This window comes from Adelges cooleyi, unplaced genomic scaffold (genome assembly GCF_023614345.1).
Source record: "Adelges cooleyi isolate 19-005CV unplaced genomic scaffold, UGA_ACOO_1.1 ACOO_flye_CR_arks_rails_tigmint_CR_PRNA_308, whole genome shotgun sequence".
In the NCBI taxonomy this organism is placed as follows: domain Eukaryota; kingdom Metazoa; phylum Arthropoda; class Insecta; order Hemiptera; family Adelgidae; genus Adelges; species Adelges cooleyi.
In genome coordinates this window covers 608,161-630,519 of record NW_026095979.1, presented here as the reverse complement: position 1 = coordinate 630,519, position 22,359 = coordinate 608,161, and the positions used below count along the sequence as shown (strand labels likewise).

General features: G+C 30.6%; 1 protein-coding gene across 1 annotated transcript; it reads right to left on the bottom strand.

Annotated features, from left to right (window-relative positions):
• Positions 1–2,645: 2,645 nt before the first annotated feature.
• On the bottom strand, positions 2,646–6,570 carry LOC126839830 (uncharacterized). Its single transcript, XM_050575250.1, has 2 exons — positions 6,427–6,570; positions 2,646–4,675 (listed from the first exon to the last, which is right to left on the bottom strand). Exons 1-2 carry the CDS (start codon positions 6,505–6,507, stop codon positions 3,383–3,385), a joined length of 1,374 nt encoding a protein of 457 aa, XP_050431207.1. The 5' UTR covers positions 6,508–6,570; the 3' UTR covers positions 2,646–3,382.
• Between the last annotated feature and the right edge of the window lie 15,789 nt (positions 6,571–22,359).

Below are 22,359 nucleotides of genomic sequence, written 5' to 3'. Positions count from 1 at the left end.
AAAAAATCAATCCTTCACCCTCAAAATCAGAAAAACCCTCACTATTTAAGTAAACTGCGTAGATTTATTTTTATCAGCGCGCGTTACCTACCGCACTCAACCTCCCGTCGACAGTCATCCTCACTTTCAAATGAGTATAACTTTTGAACGGATGAATAAAAATACAAATTTTTCTTACCAATTCTTTTTTAAAAATTATTTTGAACAAAATGGCTATCTTGAAAAAAAAAACTATTAAAAAAAGTAAAACAGGTAAGTGCAATTAAAACCACTGTGCTATAGCGCAAATGAGTATAAATTATTTTTAAAAAAAATCTTAAAAATATTCACTAGAACAAAAGTTATTTCATTTGTCAAATCTTCGTGGGCCACCCTGTATACATAATTCTCTTTTTTAGTAAATTCCTGACACCTGTCAACTTTTAAAACAATATATTATAAACTTATTAAATTATACATTTATATAATATAATATAAATGGGGGTTGGTATGTTAGCTAAAATTTGGACCAGTTGGTAGTATCAATCAACATTTTTAGGACTTTATAAATAATAAGTGTGTAAAAACTATCTTTTAAGATATCGGAAAATAAATAATGCTTACTTTGTTTGTTGATTCAATCATTATAAAGTTGACCGTCAATATAATATGTAATAACAAAACAATACAGTAGTGAGTGATCATTTTTAAATAGTTTTACTACATACGTGGAATTAGTCAAAATAGAATTAAAATATTGTAGCCAAGTTATTCGAGCGCTGGAAATAATATTTTAAATTGGAAACCTATTATTGGTTCAGTCACTCAAAACATCTTTATCAAATAATTTAGTTTGAATAACGTAACCACAAATTGTAATTATCTGGTAAAACCCAGACACTTAGACAAAAAGAATATAGACTAGTTTGCTTATATTCGATTTTATACTAAAAACATGACGTTATATTATTATATGAATGTATTATAACCCGTAATAATGTTGGTATCTTGTGTATTTGGTGAAATTGGTTTCAAGGTATTCAAAAATTACCTTAGGAACACGTGGTTATGCATATCAACCGCATAAAATATTGTTTTTGATACATTTTAAAAATCAATAAAAAAAAACTGAAATTAAAAAATTAAATCAAGAAAGCGTTAAAATATTGAGCGTTAAAAACTCTTCTTGTTTAATAGCTGGGTAAAATAAAATATGTTTGATTATAAATTGAAATAATCTAATTAAGTTATAAAACTCAATCAATTTCATCCACTAAAAGCAGGGTCGAGCGCTTAACGAGTACTCAATATGCTATGATAAATCTGAGTTCAAATTCGTGTCACTCAATCATTTTTCTAATGTTTAGGATATGAATAAAACTAACGCTGAGCGAAAGATAGGATTTGATTCGACTATTGACAATTTATTCATTAACAATCCTAAAAATAGATATAATTAAAAGGGCAGATTTTGTACATTCTCAATTTAAGAAAGCATTCGAATATCACCCACTCTCATGTAGTCATAAATTAATTTCCACTGGCAAACTTTGTAAGTACTTCTTTGTAATATCTAGATAATTGTATTATTTATTTTCGATATGTTCATACACTAATTCTATTATAGATTCTATAATATATACACAGATAAGCATTTTAGTACATATACGGTTCTTCAGTCCCCTACTTAAAAAAAAAAAATATATTACTCTCTTATTGTTTTAGAAATGTTTTAAGCTGTAATAAAATGAGGGTAGTGAAAAAGTTGAAAGATTTTGTGCAAACATAGAAAAACCAGTATAATAAACGTTCAGTTACTGTAATAAAATTACTATTGATGATTTTATACTCGGTGGGCTATAATAATACGGGTTTAAACGTATAGTTACTACAAGACGGATGTTCAAATAATACAAACTTATTTTTGTATAGTTGAAAATAAAAACCATACATTTTACAAATCTGACACTTCCTTGTGTAGGTAACTATTTACTTACACGTTTACAATTAAAAACCAAATTATGCTTTGATGATTCCTATGTCCTATACCTATTATGCTCTTGCATTAACAATTAATGCAATTTCACTTATTTTGTTTTCATCAACAATTACATGTGCTTAAGTACTTGTGTCTCACAGTTTATTGCAAGATCAAGAGAGGACAATTCAAACGTCTCCGGGAGCTGACAGAGTAGCTAGGTTTTATTAGATATTATGGCACAATAAGTTTTAAATTTATAAAATAGTAGTCTACTCTTTTTAGCCGTGTTTATAATACGTTGTTGCCATTTAAAGTTAGAATCGATAGTATTTATCAAATATTTCACCGTGTCGACTAGATTTATAGATGTACGGCCTATTGTTTTAATAATCTTTCCATTTTTAATACATCCTTCTCTATAATATTCAACACAATCATTATTATGTACATTAAGAAAATATTATTGTTATTATCGGACTGTTTAGTAATATAATATTGACGAAACATGTTGTATTTGAATTAAGTTCTACCAGATTATTATCAAACCATGATTTAATCATGTTCAAAGTGTTCGTAATTTATTAGCTCCAATGCGCAGCTAAGAAAGAAATGTTTATACAATGATGTGGTTTTTATTGAATTTTAACCTTTCATGCATTTTCTATTTAACTTAAGAAACTGATTTTTAGTAAATTTGTTTGATGGTAAAAGATACTATAAAAAAGAAGAATAAAAAAAAACTAAAAATATTCTATACGACCATGGCTGAATGAACCCAAACCAATTTGAGTACATTTCCGTCATCATACTGCTTCCAATGTTTTACATATAACAAAAATTAAGCAAAATAAAAATGCAGCAGTTAAAAATTAGTTTGTTATTCATAAAGTTACCAAATGTTTCATATGTAAATTATAAAATAACAATCTTACAGTGCAAAACTATTTAAATATCTGGTCATGAATCGATAAGATAGAGAAAAAAAATAATTTAGAGCAAAGATATAGTTATATTAATTTGACTGTGTTATTACAGATAGTCATTAAATTATTTTTGAGTCTTTCAGAAAAACGTTAAAAGCCTTATACTACATACAAGACGGATTACTTATAAAGAATTTATTTTTCCTTCTCAATATAAATTTCTTAAAGTCCACAATTTTTTTTGTGGACTCTACAATACCAAAATATTTGTTATGTTTAATAGATAATACGATTTGTGTGTTAGATAAAATTATATATAAAAAAAACATTAGGATAATGTACTTGGACACATTTTAAAATAAAAAGTAATTAAAATAATAAAAGACGCGAAAACGATTTTTTGGGAATTTAGTAGAAACGAAAAAGGCCAAATTTTTACGACCTACTGTACCATTAGTGGAATCTAGCATAAATGGGTTTTCCGTTATACTCAAAAATATCAATTTCCTTCGACCGCCATACTTAATGCAAGCTCATAGTTAACAGCTTTTATCTTTTCTTTTAACAGATTAAAGAAATGCCTAAATTCTCCAAGAAATTCCAATATCATAGCATAAGTCAACGGTTCTTTTATGTCAATACTGATCCAATCACTTCCATTTGAATTACAGCCATTCAACTCAACTGAAATTTCTTTAACTCTTGCGGATATCCTAGTAATAATGCTATCAAAGACGTTTTGGTTGTCTTTCATTGCATAACGAAACTCTGCTACTACATCAGAATAAAAAGTGTCGGTATATGGCATGAATTCGGGTCCCGTGTCAATTGTTCGCATTGACTCCATGTACAAAAGTTTTAAATGCAACAGATCCATTTTAGGCATTTCTTTGTTGAACATTACTAACATTACCCACAGACAAGTGTACATCCTCACACTGATGATTTGTTGAATCAACTTGTGGTAAGTAAGGTGGCCAAACGGCTTCGATATCCATTCGCGGTTTTCAATGAATTCCTTAGTTTTATTCACTTCGGCGGCGTGGCGTCTTATCGTTGGCCTCCATTCTACGACTGAGCCTGTTATTTTTGCAAACAGTAATTCGTGTTCATCCCATAATGGTTTTAGATACAAATATTCGATCGAAATGTGCTGCATGATGTCAGCATAATGTACACCAATAATTACAGACCTTTGCAGAACTTTAAAGATGTTAATTGGTACATTGGGATTTTTCGACACCAAATCATCCTGTGGTTTATTTTTGGGAAAATATTTGTTATTCTTGCAGTATTCTATATAATTTGTAATATCGCTTTGTAATTCCTCTTCTTCGAAAGGAGTTTCCCTGAAGAAATTTTTGTTGCTCTCATATTCAATCATTGCCATGATTTTGAAATAATAACTCCAAAACCATTTACCCGCTTTGCCTTTGGCCTTTTCAAACAGCAGAACCATAAAACCAGCTTCTTCTTTTAATACGTTAAGTTCATCTAGTGCAACTTCGATAGTTCCGCCTCTTCGCAAGCCTTCCAGAATATTTGTCAAGTGCACCAGTTTTGATTTTATGATTAATGAGCAAGTACATTTAATGTCTTCGATTTTCTTGTAAAATTTATCAAACACAATATTGCGGCCTTTAGTGTCGTTAAGGGTCTGAACAGGGGTTTGCAAAGTTGTAATTTCTTTTTCGTTAAATTTTATTTCTTGCTGGTTGTAGGTTTTCAATGTATTCACTGTATTAACGTAGAAAAGGGAGTATGTTCGACTGACGTAATATGGCGGCGAAACCTATAAAAAATGTATGTACTTATTTATAAATATTATACATATTTTGCTTTTGACATTTTTGTGTCTTTGCTCTGACTCATAACCGAAAATTATATTTGCTTGCGTACGAGGCCGCAACACCACGGGTTAAATTTTTATGTGTCGTTCCGCGAACGCCTTGTTACCACTTGAATTATTTTTCGTTGCTAACCGTGGTCAATTTATTGGCAAAACATTCACTTGGTTATTTTGAATCTATGTAACCATTTATTCAAGTTTATTCATTGTGAAAACAACACATAACTCAAAAAATTTAACATTCCCATTCTCATCTCTATACCCATCTCCATCTCTACACCCATATAATGTTATGTAACGCTGGGGATGAAGGTGGGGATGGGGATGTCAATTTTTTTTAATTATGTGTTGTTTTCACAACGAACAAACTTGAATGAATGGTTAAATTGATTCAAAATAACTCAGTGAATGTTTTGGCAATAAATTGATCACGGTTAGCAACGAAAAATATTTCAAGTGGTTTCGAGGCGTTCGCGGAACGATTCATAAAACTGTATCCCGTGGTGTTGCGGACTCGTACGTAAGCTGTTAAAATATAAAAAAACGTACCCAACCAACCCTACTTTACTTTGTAAGTTTTATATACACATACAGGCTTAAAATGTTTTTTGGTACATTTATAATTCATTAACAGGGTATCAATATTAAAAAAAATTACTAACAGCTGTTAATAGAACTCAGAGACTTTTCCATTTATCCATTTATGTTATTGTTTTCCAATAAACGTATTATTTTTTTTTTAATTTTAGCTTTGATGCTAATAGTTTTATAATGATGTGAGATTTGTTTGTGTCCATGTTCACTGTAACTTCACTGTAACGAGCGATAACTGACCGCGACGGGAGTTATGTCAAATAAACCGGTTATGTTTAGGTCTTGATTAAAAAGAGAGCAATATTTAGCTCAATAATAACAAATGTTAAATAATTTGAAAAAGAACCACGTGATTTTCATTTTATTGTTTTGTTTTTTTATCAAATCAACTTTTAATTTTAATTTTCTTCGTATATTTTAATGCAATTAAAAAAAAAACAAATAATTTACAAAGCCAGTACAGTGGTGTCAGGGCATAGTGAGGTCAGAGAGGTCATATGTTTAGAGGAATTATGTATTTTCAAACTAGTAAAGTCCAAACCGTGTTCAGTATAATCCAACACAGTAAGAAAATATTAAAGTGAGGTGCAGGGTTTACAAAATATCATCAAGGCGTTTATTTTTAAGTGGTTTTATTACTTTTATTAATAATAATTCCTGTAGACCTGTGACTTCTCTGTCCAACTACGATTTGATCCCATTATGTATCTACTCCACTGTACTGGGTTACTCGGAGATAATCCCTTTTTAAATTTATTTTTTAGGTTAATATGATGCTGTAGCTTCTTAGGGAAAATTATACGGTGAATATTTTGAAAAATATTTTCTGAATCACTTTGTACATTTAAATATAAAAGTGGAAATCTTCATGCACGTTTAAAGACAAGTTTCTTACAGACAATTACATTGGTTTTGAAGGACCGAACATAGATGCTTAATTTCAAGCTTTTTGGTATAGCTTTGAGTGAACAATATGTTTTCATACATATATATATATATAATAAACCTATATACTATTATAAACTGCAAAAATTTAGAACATCTTAATTTATATATGTAAAAACGAAATTTTAAGATTGTGAAAAATAAATTATGCTTACTTTTTTTGTTGATTCAATCATTACAAAGTTGACTATTAGTATTAAATATAATGACAAAAAAATACAGTTGTGTGCTATCATTTTAAAAAAGTTTTACTACATAAGTCGAATTGATCAAAATGGAATTGTAATAGTGTAGCTAAATTATTCGATTGCTAGAAATAACTATTTACATTGGTAACGTATTACTGCTTCAAACACTAGAAACATCTTTAGCAAATAATTTTGTTTGTATAACAAATTTACAAATTATAAATGTCTGTTAAAAGCAGAAATGTAATAAAATTATTATTAGTCTAATTTACTTTGATCGTATTTGATTTTGTACTGTTTACTAAAAACTTGACATCACGCTTCTGTGTGAATATGCTATGAACGTTAATAGTTTAGGAATTCAATTGTGTAGTTGGTGAAATCTGAAAATATAAAAAAAAACTTTTACCTAATTCGAATATAAAATAGAGCATTTAGGAACAATTAATATTGTATGATCATAAATATTATTACATTTTTGTATTATTTTTTATTGTTATTTGAAATATCATAAAAACATGTTTTATTAATATTTAATTTTTATGTTAACATGTACTGACCGGTTAATTTGTATAAGCTTCAAGGTATTTTTTTAATTTAAATCATTTTGTCTATGAGTAAAAGCCATTTTAGTCAATATAACATACAATGTTTGTTCCATCGCACAGGCTCAACCAGTAATCCGATAAGTAATATAAAAACAGATTTGAATTTGTCATGAAATTTACTTGAGATCGGTCGACGTACTTTTTTGATATCTTATTCCTACTATATAAAAAAAACGATTGAAACATGAATCGTCGACCATTCCAACAAAATATAACAAGACATTGTATATGTGTTATTTGGTCCACTAAGTTTTTGCAAAAAAAAAAAAACCAGTACAGTGGGGTCGGGGCATAGTGGGGACGGAGCATAGTTGGGTCGGGGCATATTGGGGACGGGGAGGTCACAGGTTTACAGGAATTTTTAAATCTGAAAGTGATAAAATCACTTTCGAAAAAACGCTTCGATGCAAATCGGTAGTTAGTATTTTCAAGCCAGTACAGTCCAAACCAAGCACAGTATAAACCAGCAAAGTTAGAAAGTTTTAAATGAAGGTTCTGTATTTACAAATGAGCATCAAAGCGTTTATTTAAAAGCGATTTTATCCGAGAGGACTAGTACAGTAGAGTATTGGCATAATGTAATCAAAGCAATGAGGAAACGGAGTGGTCACAGGTCTACAAGAATAATTATAAATAAAAGTGATAAAATTGAATAAAATCGCTTTCAAATAAACGCTTTGATGCTCATTTGTAAATACAGAACCTTCATTTAAAACTTTCTAACTTTGCTGGTTTATACTGTGCTTGGTTTGGACTGTACTGGCTTGAAAATACTAACTACCGATTTGCATCGAAGCGTTTTTTCGAAAGTGATTTTATCACTTTCAGATTTAAAAATTCCTGTAAACCTGTGACCTCCCCGTCCCCAATATGCCCCGACCCAACTATGCTCCGTCCCCACTATGCCTTGACCCCACTGTACTGGTTTTTTTTTTTTTGCAAAAACTTAGTGGACCAAATAACACATATACAATGTCTTGTTATATTTTGTTGGAATGGTCGACGATTCATGTTTCAATCGTTTGTACTCCATAGTTTGAATTATAATCGCTTATTCTCAATAAAATTAATATTTATGTATTATATACTTCCATTAAAGCAATCTCAAACCAACTATTTATACTTCACAGATTATATTATTTCAAAGCTATATTATACTTCTATTTTACTAGATTGACAATGTACAAAATAAAATGCAACTAAAAAAACCTTTTCATAGATCCTTAAAATGTAAAGGGTGGGATAGTGAAACGGGTTTTTACCATTTCAATACATTAGAAAATCTCCGTTTTACTGCCTCATCCTGTATATTAATATCTTGTTATTTTCTAAAGAAAAATCGATTTTCTTACATTTAAATTAAAATAAATCGTATACTGGTACTGTGATGGAGAAAACAATAAATTTTACCTACATTTATTACTTATTAGTTAAATATTACTAACATGTATAGCCACTAGCGGTCGGCTGTTGCCTGTTATTTAACAATAACCTATTATGGAGTTTTTAAAAATTGTGTTTTTTTAATAATAGCATAGGAGCAGTATCATGATGTTAAATGTTCACGAGATTTGATCTAGTCACAAAATAAAGTATTATCATATATGACTTAATTATTATTAAAATTTATCTTAATAGTAATGGTACATAGTAATAAAATAATGAAATATTTTTTACAAAATTAGAGCTACAAGTTGATAAACTAAAAAAATAAAATTAGCACGAAGCAGATTATCTAATATTAGACAATTTAAACAATCAAGCGTGAATCTCTTTAAATGAATAACAGTATAACAATATACAAAACATAAGTTTTCCTTTAAAAAAATTGTGTAATAAAAAAAACATTTTGAGGCGGTATACTGCATAAAAACCAACACTTAATCTGAATCCAAAAAACAACAGTCCTCTTCATTATTTGCAGGTAGTTGGACATTAAATACTCATAGTTAACCTTCGGTAAGGTTATATAACGCAGGCTATAAAATAACGAGATAACGACAGTGGTTTTGTCGTATCAGAATCATTAAATGTCTTAATAAGTACACGGATAGGTTTTTTTCCCAATAAATCGAGTGTCTACTATAATCAGTTACACGATTTAGTCGCCTATGATATCATGTAATAAACACAATATTATGATACCGATCATGGACCCTAACCTAATCTAACACGGATAGACGTTACCAACTGATAGTTTTTAGTGTCTGTTCGTTTCTCACATCTGGTACACTGGGTTTTTAGTTAAAAAAAAAAAAAAAAAAAAAGTTGAATTTGTGTAAACTTTAAGTCAAGAGTGGTACTTGAGCACAAAACCTAATAGTATCATTCTGCATAGATATAAATAAAATTGTTTTAATGATTTGATCAATTTTTTTTAAAGATTTTAAGTGTTTTTGTTAAAATATACATAATCTGCGAAAACACAGTTTCCCGGCAATTAAAAAAAAACTGTAGTGCCGAATTTTTTTCCCGTTTAATATGTTATGGGTACATATGAGTTCCGACTACTGGCAAATTTTCAACCCAAAAGTTTTAAAATTACGGCTAAAAACCCCGAAAAACAAAAAAACTTGTACCCCCCCTAGGGGGGCGGGAAATGGGTATATTTTGAATTTGACAAAACTGACGTGCGCGGGCTTACCAAATAAATATTTTTTAAACATTTCAACTCGATCCGACTCTTTTTCTTAATACTATAGCCAGTAAAAGTTCTAACTTAAAAACTCGTACGGTTTTTTTTTTTGTTTTTTCAACTTTCGTCTGTGAAGACTTAAATTTTTTCAACTTTTACCCCCCCAAAGTACAAACTAGACAAAATTTGTGATTTATAGAGTTGCTATTCGAAGGAATTGGTCAAGTATTAAAAAAGTTACAGTGTATACAGCGAAAAAAAAAGCCCACATCAGAGTAAAACCAATACCTTCTCGCTTTGCATCGAAGCTAAAACATTTTTCTGGATTTTTGTGTAAAAGACATCAAAAGTGGTCAAATTATATGTTTTTTGGGTCGGTGATTACGAATTTAATATCAGTTCTCAATTTTAATCATCCGGAAAGAACTTAAGTAAAAAAAAAAAAAAAAAGTTGAATTTGTGTAAACTTTAAGTCAAGAGTGGTACTTGAGCACAAAACCTAATAGTATCATTCTGCATAGATATAAATAAAATTGTTTTAATGATTTGATCAATTTTTTTTAAAGATTTTAAGTGTTTTTGTTAAAATATACATAATCTGCGAAAACACAGTTTCCCGGCAATTAAAAAAAAACTGTAGTGCCGAATTTTTTTCCCGTTTAATATGTTATGGGTACATATGAGTTCCGACTACTGGCAAATTTTCAACCCAAAAGTTTTAAAATTACGGCTAAAAACCCCGAAAAACAAAAAAACTTGTACCCCCCCTAGGGGGGCGGGAAATGGGTATATTTTGAATTTGACAAAACTGACGTGCGCGGGCTTACCAAATAAATATTTTTTAAACATTTCAACTCGATCCGACTCTTTTTCTTAATACTATAGCCAGTAAAAGTTCTAACTTAAAAACTCGTACGGTTTTTTTTTTGTTTTTTCAACTTTCGTCTGTGAAGACTTAAATTTTTTCAACTTTTACCCCCCCAAAGTACAAACTAGACAAAATTTGTGATTTATAGAGTTGCTATTCGAAGGAATTGGTCAAGTATTAAAAAAGTTACAGTGTATACAGCGAAAAAAAAAGCCCACATCAGAGTAAAACCAATACCTTCTCGCTTTGCATCGAAGCTAAAACATTTTTCTGGATTTTTGTGTAAAAGACATCAAAAGTGGTCAAATTATATGTTTTTTGGGTCGGTGATTACGAATTTAATATCAGTTCTCAATTTTAATCATCCGGAAAGAACTTAAGTAAAAAAAAAAAAAAAAAGTTGAATTTGTGTAAACTTTAAGTCAAGAGTGGTACTTGAGCACAAAACCTAATAGTATCATTCTGCATAGATATAAATAAAATTGTTTTAATGATTTGATCAATTTTTTTTAAAGATTTTAAGTGTTTTTGTTAAAATATACATAATCTGCGAAAACACAGTTTCCCGGCAATTAAAAAAAAACTGTAGTGCCGAATTTTTTTCCCGTTTAATATGTTATGGGTACATATGAGTTCCGACTACTGGCAAATTTTCAACCCAAAAGTTTTAAAATTACGGCTAAAAACCCCGAAAAACAAAAAAACTTGTACCCCCCCTAGGGGGGCGGGAAATGGGTATATTTTGAATTTGACAAAACTGACGTGCGCGGGCTTACCAAATAAATATTTTTTAAACATTTCAACTCGATCCGACTCTTTTTCTTAATACTATAGCCAGTAAAAGTTCTAACTTAAAAACTCGTACGGTTTTTTTTTTGTTTTTTCAACTTTCGTCTGTGAAGACTTAAATTTTTTCAACTTTTACCCCCCAAAGTACAAACTAGACAAAATTTGTGATTTATAGAGTTGCTATTCGAAGGAATTGGTCAAGTATTAAAAAAGTTACAGTGTATACAGCGAAAAAAAAAGCCCACATCAGAGTAAAACCAATACCTTCTCGCTTTGCATCGAAGCTAAAACATTTTTCTGGATTTTTGTGTAAAAGACATCAAAAGTGGTCAAATTATATGTTTTTTGGGTCGGTGATTACGAATTTAATATCAGTTCTCAATTTTAATCATCCGGAAAGAACTTAAGTAAAAAAAAAAAAAAAAAGTTGAATTTGTGTAAACTTTAAGTCAAGAGTGGTACTTGAGCACAAAACCTAATAGTATCATTCTGCATAGATATAAATAAAATTGTTTTAATGATTTGATCAATTTTTTTTAAAGATTTTAAGTGTTTTTGTTAAAATATACATAATCTGCGAAAACACAGTTTCCCGGCAATTAAAAAAAAACTGTAGTGCCGAATTTTTTTCCCGTTTAATATGTTATGGGTACATATGAGTTCCGACTACTGGCAAATTTTCAACCCAAAAGTTTTAAAATTACGGCTAAAAACCCCGAAAAACAAAAAAACTTGTACCCCCCCTAGGGGGGCGGGAAATGGGTATATTTTGAATTTGACAAAACTGACGTGCGCGGGCTTACCAAATAAATATTTTTTAAACATTTCAACTCGATCCGACTCTTTTTCTTAATACTATAGCCAGTAAAAGTTCTAACTTAAAAACTCGTACGGTTTTTTTTTTGTTTTTTCAACTTTCGTCTGTGAAGACTTAAATTTTTTCAACTTTTACCCCCCCAAAGTACAAACTAGACAAAATTTGTGATTTATAGAGTTGCTATTCGAAGGAATTGGTCAAGTATTAAAAAAGTTACAGTGTATACAGCGAAAAAAAAAGCCCACATCAGAGTAAAACCAATACCTTCTCGCTTTGCATCGAAGCTAAAACATTTTTCTGGATTTTTGTGTAAAAGACATCAAAAGTGGTCAAATTATATGTTTTTTGGGTCGGTGATTACGAATTTAATATCAGTTCTCAATTTTAATCATCCGGAAAGAACTTAAGTAAAAAAAAAAAAAAAAAGTTGAATTTGTGTAAACTTTAAGTCAAGAGTGGTACTTGAGCACAAAACCTAATAGTATCATTCTGCATAGATATAAATAAAATTGTTTTAATGATTTGATCAATTTTTTTTAAAGATTTTAAGTGTTTTTGTTAAAATATACATAATCTGCGAAAACACAGTTTCCCGGCAATTAAAAAAAAACTGTAGTGCCGAATTTTTTTCCCGTTTAATATGTTATGGGTACATATGAGTTCCGACTACTGGCAAATTTTCAACCCAAAAGTTTTAAAATTACGGCTAAAAACCCCGAAAAACAAAAAAACTTGTACCCCCCCTAGGGGGGCGGGAAATGGGTATATTTTGAATTTGACAAAACTGACGTGCGCGGGCTTACCAAATAAATATTTTTTAAACATTTCAACTCGATCCGACTCTTTTTCTTAATACTATAGCCAGTAAAAGTTCTAACTTAAAAACTCGTACGGTTTTTTTTTTGTTTTTTCAACTTTCGTCTGTGAAGACTTAAATTTTTTCAACTTTTACCCCCCCAAAGTACAAACTAGACAAAATTTGTGATTTATAGAGTTGCTATTCGAAGGAATTGGTCAAGTATTAAAAAAGTTACAGTGTATACAGCGAAAAAAAAAGCCCACATCAGAGTAAAACCAATACCTTCTCGCTTTGCATCGAAGCTAAAACATTTTTCTGGATTTTTGTGTAAAAGACATCAAAAGTGGTCAAATTATATGTTTTTTGGGTCGGTGATTACGAATTTAATATCAGTTCTCAATTTTAATCATCCGGAAAGAACTTAAGTAAAAAAAAAAAAAAAAAAGTTGAATTTGTGTAAACTTTAAGTCAAGAGTGGTACTTGAGCACAAAACCTAATAGTATCATTCTGCATAGATATAAATAAAATTGTTTTAATGATTTGATCAATTTTTTTTAAAGATTTTAAGTGTTTTTGTTAAAATATACATAATCTGCGAAAACACAGTTTCCCGGCAATTAAAAAAAAACTGTAGTGCCGAATTTTTTTCCCGTTTAATATGTTATGGGTACATATGAGTTCCGACTACTGGCAAATTTTCAACCCAAAAGTTTTAAAATTACGGCTAAAAACCCCGAAAAACAAAAAAACTTGTACCCCCCCTAGGGGGGCGGGAAATGGGTATATTTTGAATTTGACAAAACTGACGTGCGCGGGCTTACCAAATAAATATTTTTTAAACATTTCAACTCGATCCGACTCTTTTTCTTAATACTATAGCCAGTAAAAGTTCTAACTTAAAAACTCGTACGGTTTTTTTTTTGTTTTTTCAACTTTCGTCTGTGAAGACTTAAATTTTTTCAACTTTTACCCCCCCAAAGTACAAACTAGACAAAATTTGTGATTTATAGAGTTGCTATTCGAAGGAATTGGTCAAGTATTAAAAAAGTTACAGTGTATACAGCGAAAAAAAAAGCCCACATCAGAGTAAAACCAATACCTTCTCGCTTTGCATCGAAGCTAAAACATTTTTCTGGATTTTTGTGTAAAAGACATCAAAAGTGGTCAAATTATATGTTTTTTGGGTCGGTGATTACGAATTTAATATCAGTTCTCAATTTTAATCATCCGGAAAGAACTTAAGTAAAAAAAAAAAAAAAAAGTTGAATTTGTGTAAACTTTAAGTCAAGAGTGGTACTTGAGCACAAAACCTAATAGTATCATTCTGCATAGATATAAATAAAATTGTTTTAATGATTTGATCAATTTTTTTTAAAGATTTTAAGTGTTTTTGTTAAAATATACATAATCTGCGAAAACACAGTTTCCCGGCAATTAAAAAAAAACTGTAGTGCCGAATTTTTTTCCCGTTTAATATGTTATGGGTACATATGAGTTCCGACTACTGGCAAATTTTCAACCCAAAAGTTTTAAAATTACGGCTAAAAACCCCGAAAAACAAAAAAACTTGTACCCCCCCTAGGGGGGCGGGAAATGGGTATATTTTGAATTTGACAAAACTGACGTGCGCGGGCTTACCAAATAAATATTTTTTAAACATTTCAACTCGATCCGACTCTTTTTCTTAATACTATAGCCAGTAAAAGTTCTAACTTAAAAACTCGTACGGTTTTTTTTTTGTTTTTTCAACTTTCGTCTGTGAAGACTTAAATTTTTTCAACTTTTACCCCCCCAAAGTACAAACTAGACAAAATTTGTGATTTATAGAGTTGCTATTCGAAGGAATTGGTCAAGTATTAAAAAAGTTACAGTGTATACAGCGAAAAAAAAAGCCCACATCAGAGTAAAACCAATACCTTCTCGCTTTGCATCGAAGCTAAAACATTTTTCTGGATTTTTGTGTAAAAGACATCAAAAGTGGTCAAATTATATGTTTTTTGGGTCGGTGATTACGAATTTAATATCAGTTCTCAATTTTAATCATCCGGAAAGAACTTAAGTAAAAAAAAAAAAAAAAAGTTGAATTTGTGTAAACTTTAAGTCAAGAGTGGTACTTGAGCACAAAACCTAATAGTATCATTCTGCATAGATATAAATAAAATTGTTTTAATGATTTGATCAATTTTTTTTAAAGATTTTAAGTGTTTTTGTTAAAATATACATAATCTGCGAAAACACAGTTTCCCGGCAATTAAAAAAAAACTGTAGTGCCGAATTTTTTTCCCGTTTAATATGTTATGGGTACATATGAGTTCCGACTACTGGCAAATTTTCAACCCAAAAGTTTTAAAATTACGGCTAAAAACCCCGAAAAACAAAAAAACTTGTACCCCCCCTAGGGGGGCGGGAAATGGGTATATTTTGAATTTGACAAAACTGACGTGCGCGGGCTTACCAAATAAATATTTTTTAAACATTTCAACTCGATCCGACTCTTTTTCTTAATACTATAGCCAGTAAAAGTTCTAACTTAAAAACTCGTACGGTTTTTTTTTTGTTTTTTCAACTTTCGTCTGTGAAGACTTAAATTTTTTCAACTTTTACCCCCCCAAAGTACAAACTAGACAAAATTTGTGATTTATAGAGTTGCTATTCGAAGGAATTGGTCAAGTATTAAAAAAGTTACAGTGTATACAGCGAAAAAAAAAGCCCACATCAGAGTAAAACCAATACCTTCTCGCTTTGCATCGAAGCTAAAACATTTTTCTGGATTTTTGTGTAAAAGACATCAAAAGTGGTCAAATTATATGTTTTTTGGGTCGGTGATTACGAATTTAATATCAGTTCTCAATTTTAATCATCCGGAAAGAACTTAAGTAAAAAAAAAAAAAAAAAGTTGAATTTGTGTAAACTTTAAGTCAAGAGTGGTACTTGAGCACAAAACCTAATAGTATCATTCTGCATAGATATAAATAAAATTGTTTTAATGATTTGATCAATTTTTTTTAAAGATTTTAAGTGTTTTTGTTAAAATATACATAATCTGCGAAAACACAGTTTCCCGGCAATTAAAAAAAAACTGTAGTGCCGAATTTTTTTCCCGTTTAATATGTTATGGGTACATATGAGTTCCGACTACTGGCAAATTTTCAACCCAAAAGTTTTAAAATTACGGCTAAAAACCCCGAAAAACAAAAAAACTTGTACCCCCCCTAGGGGGGCGGGAAATGGGTATATTTTGAATTTGACAAAACTGACGTGCGCGGGCTTACCAAATAAATATTTTTTAAACATTTCAACTCGATCCGACTCTTTTTCTTAATACTATAGCCAGTAAAAGTTCTAACTTAAAAACTCGTACGGTTTTTTTTTTGTTTTTTCAACTTTCGTCTGTGAAGACTTAAATTTTTTCAACTTTTACCCCCCCAAAGTACAAACTAGACAAAATTTGTGATTTATAGAGTTGCTATTCGAAGGAATTGGTCAAGTATTAAAAAAGTTACAGTGTATACAGCGAAAAAAAAAGCCCACATCAGAGTAAAACCAATACCTTCTCGCTTTGCATCGAAGCTAAAACACGTTTGAACATTTTATAAAATTTAGAAAGGGTTAAAATTAAAAATTGAAAAAAGTTCCTTTCACCGATCCTAAGTAAACTTCATGACAAATTAAAATCTGTTTTTAGATTGCTTATCGGATCACTGGTTAGGCCTGTGCGATGGAATGAAAATTATGTGTTTTGACTGAAAAAATGGTCTGTATGGAGCCCCCTTAACAGCCATACATTAGCAATTTTAAATTTAATATCGCATCTTATAATATTCGACGCTATAGTTAACTCTTTAATACAAATTTTAAACAGCAGTGGTAATTTTTGGAAAGGTGGACCTTCGGTCCTCAGATTTTTAAAATGTTGAATTGATATAAATTAAATTTAAAAATAAACTGTTATTTAATATTTAATTCGATATCTAATTTGTATACTGGATAAATAAATAATATACATGAACGGTTCATTTATGTAATAACGTTTAAAAACCTTCTAAAGTAACAATGGTTGGTACTATTCGTTGATTTTGAATTTATAGAAACGATATTTATTTTGTTTTAATTGATTATGTATTTTTTTGTTAAAAATACATCATTTTGTATTATTGCTAGTCGCTACCTAGGTTTTAAAATATAGTTATTACACTTTATGATTTGTATTGGCTAAAAATAATAAAATTAAACCAATATATTTTTAAATAAGGCATTAGCAACGGGAAAATCGAAATCGCCTAATCAATAAATAAACAATAATTATTACCTACTTTCAGTTTTCTATCGACTCAATCACATTTCTCTTTCTTTATAAAGTCCAGTAACTTCTCTAGAATTGTGCTTTTTATTTTTTGTGTACTTTTACTATTCAAATGGATCAAAAATGATCGAATGGATTAAGTTTGCTTAGACGACAGAATTGTTGCAGGCGGTTGCTGTAGAAAAATTTCATTTGCCTACCAATTTGAATGTATGTTTATTTTTTTAATAATATTATTTTTTTTATACAGTATTTATTTAGTACCAAAACAGGAAAATTTAAACATGATTATGATTATCTAATATAATTTTTTTAGCATTAACCAATTTGTGTCTGATGTGTTTGACAAACAATTACAGATATGTATTATTCTTATACAACTATAGAACATTTTTTTCTACCGGTCATAATCGAATTTTAATTATACCATACGACAAAATAACAATTGTTTTAATAACAATTACAATGATCACTAAAATGTTAGATGAATATTTTTGCTATAACTTGGGCCAAGTTCGTTTCTTATAGAACTGCGCAAAACGCTCATATTCAAACTCGAGTTAAAACTATATGAAATTGTGTTTGTATTTATACTTAAATTATTTAAAAATAGTTAAAATAACAAAATTGAATGTTGTAGTTTTCGGTTGATTCTAACTTAATTATTTTTAGTTCTAATGTTTTTTACAATCGGTTTTTTTTAAAAAAAATTAACCACAATTGCATTTTATAATAGTTTTTAAGTTTAATTATTTATATTGGCTACAAACAATTGTGAAGTACTAATAATATAATAATATTTGTTCGCTATACATGACAGTCGATGTGCTTAGCAACAAAATAAAGCAAAATCACTAAGTATATAAAAATCAGCCATTTTTCAGCCGAGTCTGCAACCACGATAGAACATTTTCATGTCTCGTCGAAGTACCGAATAAATTTAGATTAGTTGTGGAATTATAATTTAAAAAAAAAATTACATGGAGCTTCCAGTAATAAGCATAAGGCCAAGGAGATTGTTGCCGCACGAGTCTGATGTTACGAACATCTGGTGATCGGCACTCACACCTAACATCAGACTCGTGCGGCCGCCGTGCCGTCCTCGTGCAACAACTGTTTCTAAACACAAACAACAACAATGGGACATCAGAAAATGGTACAGTTTTTTTGAATTCATTTTTCTTTGGTTTTAAAGTATTCAATCAAGATGTGCATCAACACAAGGCAGCTACCTACAATTTAGTCAACCAGGTAAAGCAACAACAAATTATAATAATACATAAAAATTAAGCATCAACATTTCTCCAGTTTCCATACTCGTTGGATTAAACTTGGGCAGCGGCTGCGTGTTTCTAAAAGAAAAGACGATTCTCCTTCAGCCAAAATTACATGGCATATTGTAATTATTGGTGTACCAGAAGCAGTCAACCATCAACGTGATCGAATGTTCAGCGGCCCACGCATTATTGTTAGCAGAATCCAAAACCACATGGTATATTGTAGGTGATTAGCTAAAAGGTCAGTTTAAAATAATTGTAAATCGGATCCGATAGGAATAGAGATCTCCTTAAACTGTGAATACTAATGATACATACACGGTACATTGTGTGTTATCTGTTTTGTTTATATTATGAGTTTTTGTATGTTACACGTTAAGTGTGTGTAAAGTTCCAGCAGTCTGTGGCCTTTGGATACTTTAACACACAAGTGGTTGAAGAAGGAAGATGGATGTTTCGTAAATAAAGTTAATACTTTCAATAAAATAGGTAATACATGTATTCCAATATACGCATTAAGTTGATACACAGATAATAAAATAAGTGCTTGTTGCAGGTATTGTCATAATACGCGGCCAAGACACTTCTAAGGTGCTGTGGTGAAACGGCTGGTATTTACGCAAAATGTCCATCCGGTTCCAGTGGAAGGAGTCCTTCGAATCCCCGCCTCGGTGACCTTTTCTCAGTTGTGCAAGCGTTAATCCGGGTTGTTGGTGAATGGCCAAGTTGTCTTCTGCTAAGTGCCTAACATTGTCGGATAGATACAATTTATGTGTTTGTTTGTGCGTTTTTACAATCTTTCAGTTGTACAAAATATATAATTTGCATAAATAAATTGGCTTTTACAATTTATAATTTGGATTTTACAATTTATGACGTTGTTTACATTTTGGTTTTATACAAAGTATAGAATAACTCCTTTCGGTCGTACACATATTAGTATTCAAGGAGAAATCGGTCATGACGTAAACATGGCTGGACTTGGTAACCCATTACATTTCCCTCCCTTAAGAAAGATGTTTTGTACATTTATGGATAAAACATCTTTGACAATACTTAATTACATGTCTGTGTATCATTACATATCGTTAAAATTACAATATAAAAGTTATACATTATATGGTTATACATTTGGATACATAGTGAATATATATAGGTTAATAGTTAGTTTTACATATAGTTTAGTTTTTTTATAACATTCAAAATTAGTGGTTAGTATATAGGTTAGTATTACAATATATTTTATTTCTTACTATTTTTTTTCAATTACAATTACAATATATTTTTTTTTCATCAAAGTACAATACAATATATATATTTTTTTTTTCATATCACATTATATTTTTTTTTTTTAAATTGACATTATAATATTTTTAAAATACAATTACAATTTATTACCTTAGATAATATCTTCAGTTAATTTAGAATCTATGATAAAAGCATCTTTCTCTCTCTATAATTTTGACTGAGTTATAATCTTATTAATTATTATTAATCATAATCTACCTGACGTCGGTGTGTCCTTGAGCTCGGTGTGAGAAAAGACAAGTCCTGCCTTTCCTAGAACCATGGGGAACAACACGTCCGTCTTCATTAAATGAGGTACGAGCAATTCTATTTAGATAAATAAGGAGGGGTGGACTTGATCAAGACAGGGCCATACCAGTTCGGTGTGAAGAGAGACAAGTCCTGTCCCCCTTAGAACTTTTTAGGCATAGCCTAGTCTATGATCTCGTCCACTTCATAATCCATATTAGGTAGTTCCCCCGTAATTTGTGATATTAAATAGTCTTTGTCTTGGACAGCTATGACTAATGCCATGCTAACGTTGTAGGGTCGTAAATTACTAAAACGAGTTCTAAATGTCGTTTTAACTTGTTGTTCGACACCTTTAAGAAATCTATTGGGGAAATCGAATGTATTAGCCTCTACTAATATGTCCCAAAGTGTTCGTCTTCTTTTATAAATAGTGCAGTTTTCAAAGGCTATCCTTAGTATGCTAATAAAATACTTTGTTACATCTGTTACATTTTCATGTTCAAAAAATGTATCTAATAGGTTATCTCTCTCTATGGCCGCGATAACGAGGGCCATTGAAATGTTATATGGTCGTAACGACCCATAAAGTTCCCTCATTAAATTTGTAATTTCCCTTTCACAGTTTTTCAAATACTGCTCATCAAATTTTATAATTAATTCTGAATTTACTTCAGCTATTATGGTTTTCAATGTGTGTCTGGGGGCAAGATGGTTAGTGCAATTGTTTAAAGCACAATTTATGATTTTTTTCATAAAGACTATACGGGGATTGCTCGTACTCATTATGTCTAATGTACTAATGTTAATGTAAGTAGGAAAGTTTTCCATTCACCTAGAACATTAAAACATATATTTTTAGAATTTAAATGTTAGTAATACTTATGCTACTTATTTCGTAATGTTAGTTATATTTTTTTTTCTTTTTTTTGTTTTTCTTTTTTCTTATACTAGGCATATCCTTAATTAATCTGTAAAATCTAATTGGTCTTAACTTTCTAATAATATAATTTAAAACACAGCGGGAAGCCACCGTGTCAAAAACCGGATTGTGGTAATTCATGTGGGGGGGGTGTGTTTCTATACATGTTAATTCGTGAGCTTCCTTTAAGTTCAGATCCCTTCCTCCCTTTTTTACCACCCCTAGAAACTCATCGTAATAGATTTTTCCGGTCTCCATGTTTAGCAATTTTAAATTGAACCGCCCGTCGTTGTTATTATCCCAGGCGGTCATATTCAAGTATTTATAGACATTTTTCAGTCCCATTTGCTTTAATATTTTGTAATCATGGTTACCGTTCCAAAATACTATGATGGGTTTCCTTGAACCTTTGTGGATATACTTTGAAATGGAGGATAAATTCATCGTTGAGGGTCCCTTCTGACACAGTCCTTTATTTAGCTCGTTTAATAACGAGCCAAACGCTGGTTTCGTTGTCTTAAATCTATTGCACTGTCGAGTAAGCGATCTGAGTTCCTGTTCCGTGGCCCGTCGTGGCGCACAAGTTTTGGTTACAACTACCGGAAATCCCGATAGCTTCACGGGGTCATTATTCTTGTGCGTTGACAACAGGCAGCCCGACACAGTGACATATTCACTGTTGGCTTTCGGCAGGAACTCGAAATCGGCTACTATGATCTTTATGTTTGCGCTAAAACAGGTTTCATTATATTATTACAGATATAACGTCATACGTATATTAGTCGTCCTTCACCATGATTTTTCTTATATATATATTTGAATATTTATATGTCTCTACTTGCTATTTGTTATTTTGTTACTTAATATTTTTATAAAGGTATTTCCTCTCCCGCGCGCACGGCTTGCCCAATCCTATTGGCTCGTGCTCGCCTTAAGCGGTTATACTGTAATATATCATTTATATATAACACTACTAGAATTATTATTAAGTTAGCTATGCTGAGACCTAACAAGACGTATTCATATATACTTTGTATAAATGGTACATGAAAAATATCGGCTTCTGCTTCGAGTTGTCTTGTTGACTTTCCGTTAATTAAAAGATCACTAATTGAACGAGCTTGTGTGTGAAAGGCATTTAAAAAGTGGTTATTAAACCTTGAACTCAAATATGTTGGTTCAGGCATGGTGATATTGGCAATAAAATCATTATATCCCTCAGAAATAATTTCTTTTCCCGCAATTAATACATCTTGATCGCTGTAGGCTCTACAAGAAGAATTTAAACTTAGGATCCCATTATTTTCTAATTGTATCCGTTCTGCGGGGTGATCACCACAGACTA